The 21,355-nt window shown below is 31.2% G+C and overlaps 1 protein-coding gene across 2 annotated transcripts in view; it reads left to right on the forward strand.

Moving 5' to 3' along the window:
• The first annotated feature begins 912 nt into the window (after positions 1–912).
• Positions 913–21,355, forward strand: part of LOC139500077 (fatty acyl-CoA hydrolase precursor, medium chain-like) — a 35,930-nt gene continuing 15,487 nt past the window's right edge. The window contains exon 1 of one of the 2 annotated variants that reach the window (XM_071288824.1): positions 913–1,369. In XM_071288824.1, coding sequence (XP_071144925.1) covers positions 1,136–1,369 — 234 coding nt within the window. In that variant the 5' untranslated portion in view covers positions 913–1,135. The remainder of the gene's footprint in view (positions 1,370–21,355) is intronic. The other variant, XM_071288816.1, reaches the window with a different exon arrangement.

Here is a 21,355-nt window from a genome sequence, read left to right on the forward strand (position 1 = left end):
TCATAAATTTAAGAATTGAATGCTTCTTCTTTCGCTCGACTCAATGTTGGAAAAAAGAGAAAAAAAACTATAAGAAAAACTTAATCAGAAAACCGGCTCTGTAAACTACTGATTGATTTGAAGTCTAGAGCAATTACTGACCCTTCAAACTTGAAAAACCTGGAAGTATAAAAGCGTAATTACTGCTCAATTTTTCATATTCTGACAGTCGAAAAAAAATATCAATTACCAACTGCATTCACGGATGCTATTATAAGTATCAAGTTTGTTTTCATTGCTTATCATCGGGTATGTTTAAACAAATGCAAAAATGCGTGCTGTGTTTGTTTTTGTTTAGAGACAACTGTCTAGTATAACAGGTTTTTTCTTTCATTATGACCATACAGCTTTGTAAAGTTCAGCACTTTTTCCATTCAGCACCGCTACTGATGGATAATTAACTGACAATACATCTTTAATTGGTTAATCTTGTAATACACAATAATTTGTAGTTGGTATGTTATGATAAAAATGATGAAGATATTTCTTTTTATCAGCAAATACCAAAGTTACCCCCTAACATCATAACATGGATCGTTTCTACCTAGTTACAATTAGAAAACCAATAAAATTATAGAATTGGATTTGACTTAATGGAGAAGTTCAAACTGTCGTCATAAATATGGCCAATTGTTCTTAGATACAGCCCTACTGGTGACATTCTTAGAGGGTAATTAATGGTCGCTTTATTGGTGTACCACTGTTGATTAGTTCTGATCGTAATGTACGGTGTTTGATTAAATACCATGAATCATATCTAATGTATTCTTGTGCTTCTTGATTGCTTTATAAAAGATTCTCAAAGGGTGGTTGGATACAAGAAAAAATATAAATTACATTGTTACAAATATCAAATAGAGCCGCAAAATGTATAGCCGTGTTGGAAGCGTTACATAACTGACAATGTGTGAATTATCAGAACTGATTGTACTTTACAGCAACAAGTCCAGTACTAGCTTCCATCATATGGAGAACTTGAAACGTGAACTAGGTTAACCTTCACGGTGAATGTTCTGACGTACGATGTCAGATGACGAATATTACTAGAATATTCGTATATATATCTTGAAAATATAACTTATCGGAACAATTTAAAATGGATATACTAGAAGTAATTTTTTCTAAGTTTTTATACTTTTATATTTTCTTAATTAGCACAAAAGTTTTATCGTTAGAAAGAACAATTGACACAAACACTGAAACCAGTGTTAAAGATACAAAGCATGGACGCATAAGGGGATTCATATCTGAACGGCTTCCGGGTCATAAAGTTGAACAATTTTTGGGAGTGCCATTTGCGGAACCCCCTGTTGGAAACCTAAGACTTGAGGTAAGCTGTATCAAAAATATTTTGTCATTCTATTGTGTGCGTAAATACATTTTTCATTGACGGAGGTAATATTCAAAATCAAACTAAAATCAAATATTTGTAATTTTTATTATGATCTTGCTGTTTCCATACTTTAAAAAACGATGATCTTAAGAAATCTTCCCCCAGTTCAGTCCTTTGATCAGCTATAGATACAAACTATATTACGTTTCAGAACTTGCGTCAATTTGTTTCTTATAAATAAAATTCCTAAATTTCAAACAAAGCAAATTTGTTTAACAGCACAAATAAAAAATGATGTTCTTTAAAGTTGGATTCATTTTTTTCATTTGTATTTACAATTAATAAAAATGATTATATGAATAAGTAGACTTTAGTAGATTGTATTACTGCAGCAGCAACCCAACGCAACACATAATAAAAAAACGAAATATAGATGTCAAAATATTCCAAAGTGAGCATTTAGTACCAAGTACGATAGTCATGTATATAAAGAATTATAATAGTATAAAAAATATCATAAAAAATTTACGGGTGAAACAATATTGTTAAGAAAAACAAAAGTTTAATACCATACAAAGTTATATTATAGTATTTCCAATAAATCGGTAGTATAGAAGGCTGTAGTTTTTAAAAGTATAGCGTAACATACTCATTTTCAAAATTGGTTTGACCATATTTCAATCAATTAAACTTTCTTGTTGGGCGTCATCTTGTTTAGTTTTGTTAAACAATTTCCTTTACAATCTTACATAATTTCTCCTGCAAATTATTTTACACTTTATCGTAAAAAAATGATTTGCTATTGGGTTATTGTCCTCATGTTGTGTTACATTTTCCCTTCCTAATTGATATTTTCTCTAATTTTCAAACATATAGATTTTATAAACTATCCATAAAATTGAGAATTGAAATGGTGAATGTATCAAAGAGACACCAACCCGAACAAAGAGCAGAATATAGCCTGAGGCCACCAATGGGTCTACGACACAGCGAGAAAATTCCGTACCCGGAGACAGGCTCCATAACTAAATTGTTCAATAAATATAAACAGTAAATAACATGAAATTCGAGTGTAACTCACCCATGCTTATGTTATCTTCTCATGCATGTTGCACACACATCGAACTATATATTTAAATCGTCTCAACGCTATCATCTGTAACATAAAAAAGATAAAAAAAAAAAAAAAAAAAAAAACAAACAATTACACGATGTTTACCTGTCTTTATTGCTATATCTGCCCTGAAACACATGCTTTTAAGATGCATGATTACAGGTACCGATTTTCTTATTGAGGATGTTTGCTCCTCCATTTTTTAATTTTTTGCCAGATTTACGGAGTCCTCTGGTTTTATCCATGTATTGTAATTAAAATATTTTGCCCACTAACTCCTACTTTTCTTTTCATAATTTTATTGCATTAAGTTTAAAAAACCCTTTTTCAAAATTTTATAAAATTCTTGTTATTTTTTCATAGTATTTGAAACAAATAAGGTGCCGATATTAAATATATGAAAAATCTAGAGAGAATTATTTCCAGCCAAATTTTCAATGGCTTATATCTCGAAAACGAGCACACGGACCCTCATTTTTTTCTACTTTTTTAGTTTCTTTATTTATTTACTATCATTTCATTATAGTCTTTTAAAAAGCTTGTTATTTTTTAACAGAGTAGCGAACATCTTTAAGGGACACTAGCTAAGAGATATGAAAAAAAGAGTATGATTTCGTTTAGTTCAATCATTAATAAAAACGAAATAATGAAATAATAATTCGTTTAATTCAGCCAATTTGGTTCAATTTTGTCAAAATAGACAAATGAATATCGCTACTGAATTATTCACTTGCAAGTGAATAATTCGACCTCTTTAAAGCCGTATTCATGTGACCTTCAATTCAACCCATTAGCTAGAGATTGGTTACGCATGCATACATGTAAGTTGTGTTCAGCAATTATAAGGAAATGTTGTTAACATTGAAAGTGAAACAAGATGAACCACCTCGTTGACTGATTTGATCCACAAAAAAATCATTCTTTTATAGGTAAAAGCATTAATTAACTTTTTTTTCTAACCTATAACATGAAATCAAGCAGATCTTTAAAAAGGGTTGCTATCTATTTATATTTAATGCACTAAAATAAACACGAAATTCTGATATTATGCATTATTGAATACATGCTTTTTTTACTGTTTATTTCAGACTAATAGTAATTTAGATATACGTTTTAGTATGTTATAAAATCAAATATGAGAATTTAAGTAAAATCAGTGAACAGGGATTTGACAGCTAGTGCCCCTTTAACTATACTAAAAGTTTAAAAGCTGTTTGACAAAGTACTTGAAATTTTACAGAGCAAATATTAATTTTATTAGATGACCTGTATTTTGTCCACACAAAAAAAAACCAATCTATTTAATTTTTGATTCCATGTTATAGTGTACGTTATACTGTTGGTCTAATTTTGAAAGTTTATAACAGGCTGCAGAGCAGTAATTATCGTTTATTCTTTCTCCGTTTTAGGTTTCTACCAAACCCTAGCTTACTGCTAATGGGTTAATATCTATAATATCTGATTAATTAAGTGTTATAATTGTTAGTATATGTTTATGTTGGGCGATGTATAGTAAAATAAATACATGTTTATACTATTAGATGTAAATGTGCTGTAAGATGTTTTAAAATGTGCAACGTTGTAGGATACATTTCCTCTGTATTTCCAATCCATTTTTAAAAAAAATAGTGATTGTCTAATATATCATACTAAAACATCTCTGGAAAAAAAAGTCTTTACTTTTCAAGTTCAATATTGCTGTTCAACGAATTATGAAGGAAGTTTGTTTTTTTGTAAAATTTTGAATCAAATAACTCGTTTAACCCAAAAGGTCTCAATGAAAATATTCACTTGACGTCAACCAGAGACATTAACATATGTTTTATTCATGTCGTGTTTTGTGGACGGATTTGTTATTCCGACGTCTTTTATTTTTATTTGGTCATGGCGTTGTTAGTTTCTCCTCGATTTTTGAGCTATATTCCGTGTCATTTTTGAACGGTCTATAATATTATAACAGTTTAGATCTTTTTCAAACTTGTATGTTTAAAAATAAGGTACCTACACATAGCTTTTTGTGAAAATATTGTATAGGAAAATTTCTGATTAGTTCTTCAAATATGTTTTGCTAAAGAAGAGGATGATTGTATTCTGAAATATTCATATAGTGTGATTAAACATACATGAATATACCAAAACTTGTATTTTACATCAATCATGGAGGATAATGTCAGTTCTAAAAAAAAGATTTAAGAATTGTCTTTAAAATCTTTTATTTTCTTATTAATTTCGACATCTGAATATAGGTTACTTTCCTAGGGCAAGCTAACTTTCCTTTTCAGAATATACTCAGTTGTACAGTGGTCAGTGTAAACGAACTTGTATACTTGGCCCACATATCCTTTAAATTTGCTTTACTGTCGGAATCATCTCTCCTCTTAAAATTAATTCTCTGTTAAATCCCATATTAGAACTTCATACACTTGTGTAGTGAACGAGAACCATACAAAGCAAATACAACACTGTACCACTACAACACAGTTAATGTGCTACTTCAAACACCTTTACGAAAACAATCATTTTACAATGAGAGTGAATGTAGTTTACCTATGTCAGTTCGAATATGAAAGTCAAAAATTGGAAACAGTCAAATATAAAGTGAAACCAGTGTGTATAATTAACTTGTTTAAATAAAAATACCGAACTAAAAACGAAAATTCAAAACGGAAAGTCCCTTATCAAATGGCAAAATCAAAAACTCAAACACACTAATCGAATGGAAAACAAAAACAAAAGATAACAAAAATACCGAACTCCTAAGAAAGTTCAAACCGGAAAGTCCCTTACAACATTACTGTCCTATCCTGACTTGGTACAGGAAATTCCTTATGTCGAAAATGGTGGATTAAACTTGGGTTAATAGCTAGCTTAACCTCTCACTTGTATGACAGTCGCATACATTTCTATTATATTGACACCAATGTGTGAACAAAACAACCTTATTTCAACTTGAGTTGGATGACTTGAAATCTTTGGCTGTTTTTTATCCGTTAATTTCAGCTAACAACGGAGCGGCCGAAAAAATCTAATGACAATAAAAAATGCATACTCTAATTAAACATAGCAATACCAAGCAAAAAAATAAATAAAATAAAAAACGAAAAACGATCAAGAACCACAACATAGACAATTAAGGACGACGCAGCACGAACGCCTTGCTTGGCGATCTCAGTTGCTTCTTAATGATAAGCAAATCCTGATCTACATACAGTATTTAAATGTAAATTAGGATAAGTCTAGTCTTATATAATGATGTCACAATTGCGGGAAATAGGACGGGATGGTGGATACGACAGTTTGGACATATCCATGTTCATATGTGACACAAATGTTTCATAACTGGTAACTAATAGTTATCAAAAGTACCAGGATTATAAATTTATACGCCAGGCACGCGTTTCGTCTACATAAGACTCATCAGTGACGCTCAGATCAAAATAGTTCAAAAAGCCAAATAAATACAAAGTTGAAGAGCATTGAGGACCCAAAATTCCAAAAAGTTGTGCCAAATACGGCTAAGGTAATCTACTTCTGGGGTAAGAAAATCCTTAGTTTTTCGAAAAATTCAAAGTTTTGTAAACAGAAAATTTATAAAAATGACCATATCATTGATATTCATGTCAACACCGAAGTGCTGACTACTGGGCTGGTGATACCCTCGGGGACGAAACGTCCACCAGCAGTGGCATCGACCCAGTGGTGTAAATAGTTATCAAAAGTACCAGGATTATAATTTTATACGCCAGACGCGCGTTTCGTCTACATAAGACTCATCAGTGACGCTCAGATCAAAATAGTTCAAAAAGCCAAATAAATACAAAGTTGAAGAGCATTGAGGACCCAAAATTCCAAAAAGTTGTGCCAAATACGGCTAAGGTAATCTACTCCTGGGGTAAGAAAATCCTTAGTTTTTCGAAAAATTCAAAGTTTTGTAAACAGAAAATTTATAAAAATGACCATATCATTGATATTCATGTCCAAATCAGATGTGGAATATTGTATAATTGGTTGATTTATAAACTCGAAATGTAGTCTCTGCAGGAATATTGCTACATAGTAGAAAAAGTTCAAATTAGAAAAACTAAAACTAGATTTTGTCGTAAATTTTAGTTGCTAACACTCATGAGAAAGTATAGGGATTTGTTGTGATTGCCAATGAAACAACATATAGACTGTTTTTGTCACACCTTTTCGAATTTTCGATTTGTAATTCTCCGCACTTTCATATTTGACTTGGCCGTCGTCCTGTTTTAATCGGTCGCCATTGATGACTCTTGTGTAGACCATTCTCTCCATACCAAGATATAAGCCGGTTATCGTTAATGAATTTTTACAACCAAACGGTTGATGCCACTGCTACTGTTTAAGGAGATATTGCTGGTCAGCAATTTTGTGTTGACATGTTATATCATTGATATGTCCATTTTATGTCAATTTATTATAAATAAGATGTTGATTACTCAGAATAGAAGGATGTCAAACCCAGACAAAGATTGCCTGTGTTTAATGTTTGATTTGGCGTTCCAGCTGTTTTGTTTTGACTTCCACAGATTTGTCTAATCGTAGAAAAAATGCACATCTCTTGCACCAAAATATAGTTGTAATGCATGTTATACAACCTAAAAAAAACAACTAAAAAAGGCAATTTAATTGGAATAATATATAAAACTGGACTTGAGCGAAAACCTAAAAAGTAGGAATTCAGAATTGAAATGAATTGTTCTTAATCTTAGTGTTATTCTGATATATGATTGTACTGTTACAAAATGTCTTTGTTTTGCTAAAATGTAGTTCATCATCACCAGCCAATAAAAGCTAAATGGTTATAGCATATATTTTAATTTTGAAAACAATATTTCTCTTGCTTCTTTTTAAACAGGCATTTAAAACATATTGGATACTATCCGTAATAGGATGGCCACAGCTGCATGCATACGCATGTCGGGATTTCCGTCTTTTCATTCAAAAGTAGTTCATGGAAAAAAAGATTTTCTGGTTATATCTAGTCTATAACTCGGTAACACATAATTATTTCGGTTTCGCAAATCATAACAACATATTAATTACCATTGGAATTAAAAAAAATATACTTCCTAAGTGTTTATGACAGGAGACAAATTTTACTGCTTGAGTTAGATGATTTTTTGTTTGGCATTGTAGTTCAAGATGGGGAAGACCTTGCTGTATTTGTGGTATTATCTATTTCAAATTCTATGAGATACATTTATCAGCTTAAATAATTCTCGTTGGCTTCATCCGTACGAAATAAGTAGTAGGATTCCACCTAGACACTTGTAGGAATGAAGTAGGAATCCACCTAGATTCAAAGATTCCATATAGAAAGTAGGCGGACATGGAAAATGAACAAACTTCTGACTGGATTTTTTAATATTCCTACTTCAAAAATCCAACTACCTAGATGGAATTTTAAAAGTCTGTATGGATTTTTTCTGTTTTGAAAATCTGATTTGATTATTTATTTTCCTACTACATGTTAAAGATTCCTACCAGAATTAATTTATTAATTCCTACCAGAATTAATTTATTAATTCCTACCAGAATTAATTTATTAATTCCTACCAGAATTAATTTATTAATTCCTACCAGAAAATCTTTCTACCTGGAAAGTTATCTTGAACTGGATTCCTGTTTGCTAATGACACAATTTGCAATGTTAAATGCAAGCAAGTTCCAGTTCACAAATTCAAAAGTTGGAGGGGAAAGAATGAAAATTTGTGTTGGAATACAATGCTGCAAGCTAGGGTCACACAACTACAATATAGAAATGTAAGAAAATATGGCTATTCAAGACTAAAGGTAATTCTTATACATTCAAGAGGATTTTTTTATCTGCCTGCCAAAAATATTTAGTAATCAATTACTTCACCAATAGTGCATAATCTTACTCATTGTTTGTTCATTAAACTAATATAGATCTACATGTTTATGTATAACACTTTTTTATAGCTTGCATATATTGCTGTTTCCTTAAAAATTTCAAAAGTCCATTTTTTTTAAAAGGAATTTATTCCATGAATTTCCTTTGTTCGTAGTTGTTGAGATTCAAACTTATCATTGACCCAGTTGTGTATTTGTAAATATACACTTACATTTTGTATATTTTTAGATTCCTACCAGAAAATATTTTTTTTCTGGGTTGAATTTTGAAAAATTCCTACCAGGTTTTCTAGTAGGAATTTAATTTTCCTACCAAATTATTCCTGCTAATTTGCATATTCCTGGTAGGGATATACAATATTCCTACTAGGAAATTCCTGCTAATTTAAATTTTTCGGCTATTTTCCGTGTTGATTCCTACTACTGTCTGACTAGAATATCACTCTTTTCTGGTTGAAATTCAAAGCAATTGTCCTACTATATTCCGTGTACATTCCATGTGGATTGTTTCATATAGGCGGCGGGCGGGCGATCGGAGGACGAACAACTGCTCTTTGATTAACATAAGGTTTCTTATGTAGTTTACCTGTTGTAAGGTATTATTTATTTATGCACTTCTCTGTCCTGAGTGTTCTGTCGTTTATTTGTACTGCAATGATGTCATTTTTACCAGTATATTAACATTGCCAAACAAGCGGGAGGTTTGGCTAGCCATAAAACAAGGTTAAACCAACCATAGTTTCTTTAAATGCCTTGTACCAAGTCAGAAATATTGCAGTTGTTATCAAATAGTCCGTTTCTATGTATGATGGTGTTTATATTTGTAGCAGTTCAGTGTTTCTGTTTTTCTGTTGTTTTTCTTTTAAAGTTTATGTGTTTCCACCGGTATTGGTTTGTGACCCGATCTTTTTCTCTCTTAATCGCTTTATGACCATTGAACAGCGGGTTTCTACTGTTGCCTTTATTCATTGCCTTTCTACTTTTGAAAACTGAAAAATTCAACGGACGCGAATTATTAAGGACTTTTCATTTTAATTTGTCTTCTAATAAAAAATGAAATATATAAATTACCAGGTTGAATAAAGTTGAAACCATGTCACGGTAGATTAGAAATCAAATTTCCGAAAGCACACATGTTTAATATCTTGAATCTGACGTGATGTTAATAGTTATAAGTATATATATTCCAACGATCATGAAAATGAATGTTAAAAGTCTTTAGAATAAACAAACTGCATGCAACCGTTAAAAAGTTTAATATCACTAACATTTTTTTGTATAGTAATTAAATATAACTGGGACATATAAACTAAAATAGTTTAAACGTATCGTACAAGTCATAGAAACAAGACCAATTACTAGGTACAAATTTCGGTATAAATGAAATAAGCGTCTATCTAAGATCTAAGATTGATCACATAAACAAACACATTCATTGCATATATTGAACATCAGTTGAATTTCTAAACTTTGGACAGTCACACTAGTTTATCAATGTTCATTTCAAGTATCAAAACCCCTGTCTGATATCAAACAAACAAAAGCGGTTGTAAAACCCTTCTTTAAAGAAAATGGTTTAGAATGGGGATTGTTTGTTGGCTTTAGTTTAATTGCTCAATCTTTAATACAAGTAACTTGTCTATTTATTACAATATTGTATTTAGAAAGTATTCTCGGTAGGAAAGAACTAACTGCTACATAAATTGAATTTTTGTCAAGTATTTGAAATAAACTTTTTCGACATCCAGTGTTTTAATGTTTTCCATTCGATTACAAATATAAATAGCTATATCAAATGTTAGTTGAATTTGAATTATATTTTGTTATTTTTTTATAACTTTCCCGATTTCTTTGTTCGTGTTTGGCTTGATAATATGTCGACTTGTTGCGTACTGTGGCAGGTAATTAGGATATTTGTCTCATCGACAATCATACCACAACACATTATCGTTATTTTTTATATTGAAATTGGTTATTAACACATTGATTTAAAACTTAAGTCTCCTGCTGACTCTGTTATATGGTCTTTCAATCGCCTTGTTGTATTCTATATTGGATGCTGTTTATATTTTTCTTTGTAAAAAAAGAAACAAAAACAGTTCCTTATAATAATAGAGATCTTGATTATATAAAGCAGAATTATCACCAAGGTAATGTGTTATTCTTTTTCTAGTTATATAAATATAGACAGATGTATTAATCAAAGAATTGAGTTTGAAAATTTAGTAGAATTTAGATAAAGGTAAAATCACAAAATACTCCAAGGAAAATTCTAAACGGAAAGCTCAAACACACCAAACGAATGGACAACAACTGTCATATTCCTCAATTAATGGTACAGTCATTTTCTTATGTATAAAATGGTGGATTTAACCTGGTTTTTATAGCTAGCTAACCTCTCACTTGCATATAAGTGGCAGAATATTCCATTATTTTGACAACGACGTGTGAACAAAACAAACAGACATAATAAGTAAAAATGTCAAAATAAGGGTACAACAGTCAATAATTATCAAAGGTAACAGGATTATAATTTAATACACAAGGCTCGCGTTTCGTCTACATTAGATTTATCAGTGACGCTCAGATCGAAATAGTTTAAAAGCCAAACAGGTAAATAGTTAAAAAGCATTGAGGAACCAAAATTCCAAAAAGTTGTGCCAAATCAACATTGTTTTATAATTTAAAACAAACAAAAAAATGTAATAAAGAAACACAAAAGGGCATATAAAAATTTAAAAGTGTCATAGAATTATGTTTTGTTGAGCAGAAGCTTATATTGAATTTTACAAACCAGATGTGTCGCTTGGCATCTTCAGATCAACTATATCAATTACAACAGTATTGTAACACAGTATTGACACTACAACTGCAATTTTTACATGTCCAAAATATCTTTGAATTATAAATGATATGATTTTCATATGCAGAGCACTTGTATATTGAAAAACCTTTCCTAGCTCATGATGTTGAATTATATATGTTTATATATGTTAAGACAGCAAAAAATACGCAAAGGCCAAAATCATTTGGTCAAAATAGTACAGGTCAATGTTGTCTGAGTGAGTTGGAGTCTTTTTTCAATACAACTATATAGATATATGAACTAAAAACATCAAAATAATTAACATAAATTTGAAAGGTTGAAAGGGCTAAATTATGGCGCTTATCGATACATCATCCTATCAGTTTACCTACATAAAAATGAAAAAAGACATTGAAAATTTCAAATTGTTTACACCACAACCGGTAAAGTAATAACTAGATCTCACAAGACGGGACAAGATTTATTGACTTCCCATACAATCAATGCGTTGTATCCTTTAGTATTTCAGCTATAGCTAATGCCTTATTCAGACGAACCACCTGTATTATGTCTGTACTTTTGTTTAACTTTCTAGTTGTGTGTGTTTTATTGATAATCATCTTGGAATAACTAAAACACAGTGCAGCATTGATAAGAACGTTCTATATTACTGCAGAATACAAGACAGATGTAACGATACGCTAATGATAAATGAACAGAATGTTAAATGAAGTCTAAAGTCAATGATATCTTAAAGATATAAAAATATTCAATATCTTGCATCTCTCTGATTGAGAGCAACGATCTGTCTAAAGAAATATGACATATGTTTTTTTGAGAGCTGACATCTGATTTTTAACGTAAAAAAATAAGTTATCAAAGGATTTTTTTCTGGTGAGGTTCTTGAATTACGGAAAAAATATCAAAATGGATTTTTAATTTCGTGTTATCTGTTTAAGTTATAAAATAAGTTTTCATATTACTTTATACCAACTATGAGAGTGCAAAGTTGGGACTAAGATGACCCTTACAAACAAACACCTTAGAACATATTTTTTTCTTTTTTCTTCAATTGAGAATGTTTATCCGTCTTTTTTTATTATTTTTATTGGTACCTTTGATAACTATTTTCTTTTTCGGGTATATAGTATAAAGGTTAATGTGGATTTGAAGACATGAGGACATGATAATTTGTACTAAGTAATTACATCCCTGCTCCTTTGTTCTAACTGGGGTGATCTGAGCCGGATCACCCCTACCAGAACACCCCAGTTTAAGTTTCTTTGTTATGCATGCTTTCCTTTGTTCTGTAACATTTTGGCGGGAATGCCAAATCCAGTATAAAACTTATAATTAATTATACGGAGAAGACTATCTATCGAAATTTACGTAGAAAAAAATCAAGTTTTTGATCAAATCAAATGCTGGGATTCGAACTTAAGACCTTTAGCATATCATGCCACGACACATACCACTTAACCAGGACGACTGGATGCGAACTATAAGAAATTTAACATACTTAAAGGAAGCAAGATATTTTTATAACTGGGGCAAGTTGGCAGACCTTTACTCAGTGGGGTTTTTGCCATTAAAATTAGAAAAATCATACCATAGGGAACATGTGTACTAAGTTTGAAGCTGATTGGACTTCAACTTCATCAAAAACTACCCTTTTCGTTAAATAAATGAGTTGTCAGACTGATTGTTCAATTTGATTTTACACTTTTTTAAAGTTGGGCGAGTCGGTTACAAGAGTGGGGCGATTTTTTCTGAAAGTGGCGATATAGTGTGGGCCGATAGGCCAATGGGGCGAGTTGACATTATTTGATATTTACTCATCATGTTAGGGGGTCATAAAGAGTATACATCATATAGTTATATATAAAGTATATAATAATGGTTGTGTGGTGTTCTAGATTTTATGAATTGTAAATGGTTTTTCGTCTAATCTAAAACAGCTGGGATGTAAAATAGTTATCCCATTCGGACTTGGTGTGTCAGTGATGATCTTACACTGACACACCGCGTCCGAATGGGATAACTATTAATGAACCACATAGTATAACTAATTACTGTTGACATACTTGATTTTCTTGTTACAATTCTTGATGGAGATCACGGATAATATTTGTACAGTACTGACTATTTTTTTCGAAGACGTATTAAACAAGCTATATCGTCGGTTACCAGTTTCAATCCAATCAGGAGTATGACAGTTTTTATCTATTCGTTTAATTGTTTTGGGCTTTTGATTTTACTTTTTGATTACCGACTTTCCCTTTTGAGTTCGGTATCTTTCTTGACTTATTTTTTACCCAATTGTCTCCTGATGGTTCCAATCGCATATATTAATAAAAAGCATGATGAAAAAATATGTAAAACGAACTCTAAACCAGATAGCTTTCATAGAAACTTTCGTTTGCTCTTCCAAACACAATGATGGCTATACGAAGAGTCAATGAATATCTTGGTTGACTGTTCCTAACTTTCCTAAAGACCTGTTATTGAAAATTGTATTTTAATTTGACTTATTTTCGAGTTTAGGGTTTTCATGCAATAAACAACGCAATTCCAGCAAAAAGACATGCACAGTACTTATTCATATGACGTTTGGACACATATGATCTTACCATTCAGTTCGGACGAATGAAACATTTTATGAAATCATTGAAAATCACCCTATGATCACAATAATGTGTCTTATGATACAAAACCCAAGTTGAACTTGAAACAGAAAATTCATATATTTATTAGGGAATTTCATTTTTAACTGTTCAATTAAATGTCTTCTTTCGTTCTTTTACTTTCTATTAAAAGAATTCGTCAAATAACGATTGAAATATATATAAAAGGGATATTGTAGGAAAACCTATCTGAGAGTACTTTTATCGTACCAGCAAGTTTTGTATACGTAGCAAAATGTCTTGTGATACAGTTTTCCACTTGCTTACCTTTGTACAACGTTCGATTAGTAAGATCGACATTATGAGATATTTTCAATATGGCTATTAGCCAATCAAATCAGAGCAAGCAATTAAGATATTTATCACCTGTAATTTGATTGTAATAAAATGTTTGCTGCTATTAAGCGAGTACAATATGTCATTTTAACAACATATATCTTTCTGTTCTTAAGAAATGATCCTTTGTCATTATTGTTAAAAAGATTCTTGCATTGCGTTCCCAATACTTTAAACACCAGACACTACTGCTGTGTGAAATGCGATAATGCCAAGGCAAAGTATATACATTAATATATAAAGATGAAACTTCGCTGCTTATCTCAACATTTAGATAAATAGATTTTGACCCTATCTTCCGTATATTGAATTTTCGTCATCATGTTGTTTTTCATTTCTCATTAAACTAACGTATGAAGAAATCCTTTGTTTGAAGAATCTAGGCAAGGATTAAAAAACATAAAGTCTTGTTTTTAACAACTCTTTCACTAAAGTTTAATGACAAATTACAGGGGAATTTCAAAATATTGCACGAAATTTAATTGATTTACCCATACATCGTTACTTAAAAACCAGATTCTAAAAAATCAGATATAAAAAAAACATGATGCCTTCAAATCAACCCAATCCCAAACCCTCATCTAAAAGAAAAAACGAATTTAAAACACAAAAAGTGCGAAATAACAGATTCAGATCTAAGCTAATAACAAAAAACTTAGACCAGTAACGACAGACGGCTTCATATTATAGTTCACATATTTTTGCAGTCGGTAAACATTTTAATTCTTATTTTAGTACAAGTACATAATAAGTCAACAGAAAATTTACAGTCAAATGCAACATTGAAATTTAAGTAGCAAGGTCTTCAGGCGGATTGGACACATTGAGGATAACAATTCCACTAGTGTAATCTACACTGTCGAATTCAAAGGTTGTGAAGCTAAATATATTAACAAATGTGTGACCAGATTTTATACCGTTACTATTATTACTGTAAATTTTAAGGATTGACCAGACAATCTACAATCAGCTTGCCTGAAGGATTTAAAACATAGTCAAAGTACAATGAAATGTATGCAATAAAAGCTTCTTTTTGATTAAAAAAAAGACAAACACACATACCGACAAAAATAGATATGAAAAAATGTTAACGGGACATTAAATAAAGAATCCAAAGTACGATACAAAAACCCTTCTATCATGTGTTTATAATCTGGATCTTCAAATTACGTCAACAATTTAGAAAATTAGGCGTGTTATCAGAGGTTATCTCATTATCCCTAACCGTTTATAGAACTTTTAGAGCGTGGGTACAATGAATTCCTGAATATAGATGACTTTTAATCTTTATTCTGCCTTTAAACTTTCTATTTTCAAACTATATAGTCTTATTTCTTAATCCTAACAGTGATCTATGGTCCAGTTAATCCTTCTAGATTCTTAATTGTTATTCGCACATTTTAACAATTGGTTTTTTTTCTAAAACAAATTAATGATAAATTTCAAGATTTAATGTTAGACAAGCCTCTGAATTCTGTCGGGGTTAACTACACTTCGTAAGAACTGTTATTTATTATTTTCGTTCATGTAGCTCAACATACACTAGACGATTTTTTTGTCTATATTGACATTATAAAACTCATATGTAGGTACTATTTGTACTTTTTACTCACATATGTATACAGTTAATGAAACACACTCACACATTAACATAATAGCAAACAAAAAGAAAAAAGTAATTAATTCAAAAACCAACCAAATCAGCCAAAAAAGTTGTGATTTATTAAAAATAAAAAATTAGAAAAAAACCACGAACAAAAAACAACCAAACCGAGAAGAAAAAAAGAATTAGAAATATATTTTAGGTGCATATTAAATGGACACCATTCCCTACACACATTACCACATTTTCATGTTCAGTGAATCTCGAAATCTGCCTCAATATTTATCAAAGGTACCAGGATTATTATTTAGTACGCCAGACGCGCGTTTCTCCTACATAAGACTCATCAGTGACGCTAATATCAAAATATTTATAAAGCCAAACAAGTACAAAATTGAAGAGCATTGAGGATCCAAAATTCCGAAACGTTGTGTCAAATACTGCTAAGGTAGTCTATGACTGGGGTAAGAAAATCCTTAGTTTTTCGAAAAATTTAAAACCAAATATAAAATACATTTCATAAAAAGAGCACATATGGGTAAAATATCTCCTGATGAGAGCCCTGTTGTGTTAAGTAATAAACTATAGGTGTTTTGTTCTGTCCGTTTGTTTATTGATTAAATGTTTGCATAATTCTGTAAATATCTTTACATAAATATTCTGGTTAAAAATTAGTTGCAACACGATTTACGCCGATCTCCTTTTATTTGTACAAGTGCAACACTAGAGAAGTCGTCAGAAAATAAGAATAAAAACAAATGTAAAATATTTTGTTATAAAACAGTATAACAAAGCGTAAGATTTACACTGCATGATTAGGAAATGTGGTTTCCGGTATTCCATCAAATTACCGGATATTTACTGTACAAGACTGCGGTATCTTTGAAGGATCAGATTGTGAGTTTATTCTGACTTGAAATATACAATTTCATGTTTTAACAGTGGTATCGCAATTTGAAACAATTAAACATACTTGGTAGGAAACAATCAAAGATAATTATTAATTACAGCATACCGTGTTGTGACAACATCAGACACTACTTTCTTCCGACACTAAGGGGTCTACCATTGTTTATATTAGCTATTATCTTTATGTAATTGGTACTGGTGGGTAAACTGTGGCACAAATGAACATCAAGTGATTATAGTAAATTCATAATCTAGGTCATGCAAGTAAAATAAACGTATCCAACTACAAATAATTACTAGAGGTATTGTGAGCTATTTCATGAGTTGTTGAAAGAAAACCGCAAAATTAGTGATATTGAAAGGTAAATAGAAAGTGCAATATATCACCAAAGGCTACAACTGTGATTCCTTTCTAATTAGCTGCAAAAACGAATTTAGATGGAGTTGCGGATACAAAATCGGTACCCTAAATAAAGTAATTGTTAAGGCGTTGTTTGCCATGGATACTAACAAATTATTATGATAAAAAAAGACTTAATAGGAGGTGCACAATAGTAAAATACGATAAAGATAAATGCAATGTTTCCATAACCTGTAAATGAAGGTTTTGGAAGAGTTGTAAAATGGGTATTCTCCTAAAAAAGCAATGACAAAGTGAGGAACACATAAAAAATTATTCGGATAAAAAAGAAATATATAGGATGTGCACAATATAGTTTTGTGATTAATATTTATCAAAGGTACCAGGCTTATAATTTGATAAGTTAAAGACCCATCAGGGACGCTGAGATGAAAAATCTTAGAAAGCCAAACAAGTATAAAGTTGAAGAGGATTGTGGACCCACAATTCCAAAAAGTTGTACCAAATACGGCTAAGATAATCTATGCCTGGGATAAGAAAGTCCTTAGTATTCGAATACTTCATACTCCTGCAAACAGCCAATTTACACATAAATGATCATATAATTGATATTCATGTCAATAGTTATCAAAAGTACCAGGACTATAATTAAGTACGCCAAACGCGTGATTCGTCTAAAGAAGACTCATCAGAGACCCTCATATTAAATTGTTTTAAAGCCAAACAAGTAAAAAGTTAATTTTGTTATCACATAAGCAACACGACGGGTGCCACATGTGGAGCAGGATCTGCTTACCCTTCCGGAGCACCTGAGATCACCCCTAGTTTTTGGTGGGACTCTTGTTGTTTATTCTTTCGTTTTCTATGTTGTGTCATGTGTACTATTGTTTGTCCGTTTGTCTTTTACATTTTTAGCCATGGTGTTGTCAGTTTATTTTCGATTTATGAGTTTGACTGTCCTTCTGGTATCTTTCGTTCCTCTTGTAAAGAGAATTGAGGATCCAAAATTTTGAAGCACCGAAGTGCTGACCACTGGGCTGCTGACTCCCTCAAAGACAAAATGTGTACCAGCAGTGGTATCGAGATAGAAGATTGTTTAATGGTGTTTATGTTTGGTCGTTATTATTCTGTGGTGTGCATGTTGTAATGTACTGTTATTTTATTTATTTATGTATTTCTCTGCCCAGAGTGTTCTTACTGTCACTTAATATTGTCATTTAGTCGTATTTTAAACATTACCATATAAGCAGGATATTTGCCTGCCATAACCCAGGTTCAACCGAACTTTTTTTTAAATGTCATGTCACAAGAAAGGAATAGGGCAGTTGTTATCAAATAGTAAATTTGAGAATGGAAATGTGGAATGTGTCACAGAGACAACAACCCGACCATAGAACAGACATATCTATGTATGTAGGCGCTTGTTTCGTTGCGGTTCAGTGTTTCTTTTGATATGTTTTTTCCTCGTATAATTGATGTGTTACCCTCGGTTTTGATTTTTGACCAGGATTTGTTTCCGCTTAATCGATTAATGGCTATTGAACAGCGGTATACCAGGGTTGCCTTTATTTATTTATTACCTAACAAGATCATGACATATCGATACCTTAACAGACAGTTTAGTTGTATTTGAAGCTCTGTCTGTGAAAAACTTAGTTTTAACTGTAACAAACTTAGTTTACACAACGACCAATAGCGATTCTTTGTAAACGGACATTTGCAACAATATAACCAGATTTTACGTCAACCAAGCTTAAAATGCAATGTAACGATTTACATTTAAACGAAAATTAAACAAATGCTTCCATTTTAATCATTATATTAAAAATTCAGCAAAGATGGTTGTCTTCCTTGGATCTTAAAAAAGTCTAATGATTCCAATTTGGAGCATATTCGTACGCATTTCTTCAACAAGGGTTTGTTCCTGCCACAAAACCGCTTCTATTGACTTATCTAAAAAGAAGAAAACTCCACTGAAATCGGCACCCTTTCAATGGGCTACATCTTTTTTATATTTACAACGAATTTGTTAGCTGATTCGATGTATATTAGTCAGCTCTCTATCAATATGTTTCCGTTGTCTTAGATCTTGATAGGCAATAAAAGTAGCCTAATTTGTTAGTATCGAATATATCCCCATCCACGATGGTTCAATTTTGACTGAAACATAGCCGTATAATGAAATTCTGAGATCTTTACATTGGTAACCGGTTGTTGTCACTAGTTTGTCAAACAAATAATGTATCGTCATACCGTAGAGTTTCCTCAATTAATTTATTTTTGCCTCAAATATAAATACAGCAGAATGCTTTGAGTGTGTAGGTAAATGTAGTTTTTTTTTGTTGGTAAGCTTGCATGCTACCTGAACCGTGAAATTATTATTATGTTAAATATGTCCCCTCCTTTTGGAGTAGTCTAGTCATAGAGACTGATAGATTGGTTACCTGTCGTACTAGTCTACTGGAAAAGGAGGATAGTTTATCTAACTTAATAATGACTTCACGGTTCAGACAGCAATCAAGCTAAACCAATGATTCTACTTTTACCTACATTAGTTATATAAATGCCTTCTGCTATAACTTTACAATAAACATGCACTCTGTCTTTGATTATTTCTGTACTTTACATTTCAATAAATCATGTAAGGCACTGTATGCAAAACATGCAATCACACTAATTTAAATCTCAATAAGGTAATAGTTGAAATTGGTAAGCCACAATGACGATTGTCTCGGACTTGACCTAGTATAAGATAATGACAAAGTTCATAATAAAAAAATAAGATAAATTACAGGAAACACACATAATAACCCATAATAGCTCAGATATGTTTGATATTGGAAAGAGCATTAAAGCAAGAGCAGTTGGTTTGAAATTATTTTCGCCATGTTTCTTTCTTAGTTTTTATATCCAATATAGTAGCGAGGTATCAATGATTGATTCTTGGTGTGTCTTTTTAAATTAAACGTTTTCATTTATTTGAAGGTTTTATCGTGTAATCACAAAGCATTGACTTGACAGTTTTAATATTTTCATAATCCATGACTTTCTTAAGAAACAGTATGAACGTCTGTGACGGGGAAACAAAGAATCAGTTTAATCCCTTTGTCTCCATCCCCTACTGTTGGCGGGACGATTAGTTAATAAAATAGTTGATAACAGACCAATTAAGTCCAACCGCTAATTGAAATGTATTTTCAAGCCTAATGAAAAGATGATTGAAATGAACTGTCTATGGAAGAAGATTGTTTCCGTTGTTTTGCTTCAATTGTTATCTATGTTCGAAGAAATGGGTATTTTGTCTGGGTTTTCTGAGTACACTTATAAAAAACTGTCGGAGAAAAAAGATGTTTTGCTGTGCTATCTTCGTGCACCACGAGTGCATTATATGTTTTTTTTTTTGCAAACTTCGAATACAATCTTGAATATTTCCTTGTATTGATTTATTTTCACTTGACATGTTTTTACTTGAGTAATTTTGAAAATTGAACAATTATCATGTAGAAGATTACATGAAATTGATCACTTAATTCTATTACCTTAAGGAAAAACTACGACCTTGTGTAAACCATGCTTCGTTAAGCTTCCGATTTCTCACTACAGGATAATAAAACATCATTAAATTAGAAAATTAGATAATAATACTAAATAACACAATCACAAAGCAATCAAAAACGCTTTCAGGTGAAATTGTTGTAAACGTATTTATCAGGAATTGTCAGATTGTAGAACAGATTACAGTAATGCTCTACTACAACAGTATTCAGATTGATCTACAAACAAACAATCTGATCCAAATGTGTCAATCAAATGTTCTTAAGATACATGGATATACTTATAAAATTGTATTGAAGAAACAAGTACAGCGTATATGATAATACAATGTTAAACATCACATTAATAAAGCATATACATTTTGGTGGGGTTTGCTCAGTTTTTTATGTTATGTATGATGTACTGTTATTTGTCTTTTTGGTTTTTTTTTTCCATTTGTTTGCTATGCCATTGTCAGTTTGTTTTTCGACTTATGAGTTTGAATAAATATCCCTTTGATATCGTTTGCCTCTCTTTTGTACCAGATAATGAAATTTTAAATACATTCGTTTTAGATATTTGTTTTCAAGTTTATGACATTTGTATATATATACATGTATGTTCAATAATTATTTATGATTTGATAAAAAAAAAACAATGATTTCTATATGTTAATGGTATCTATCATATAGCAACATTATTGTTATTTTACCTTTGCAAACATTATTTTTTTTCAAA

This window comes from Mytilus edulis, chromosome 1, assembly GCF_963676685.1.
Source record: "Mytilus edulis chromosome 1, xbMytEdul2.2, whole genome shotgun sequence".
NCBI lineage: Eukaryota > Metazoa > Mollusca > Bivalvia > Mytilida > Mytilidae > Mytilus > Mytilus edulis.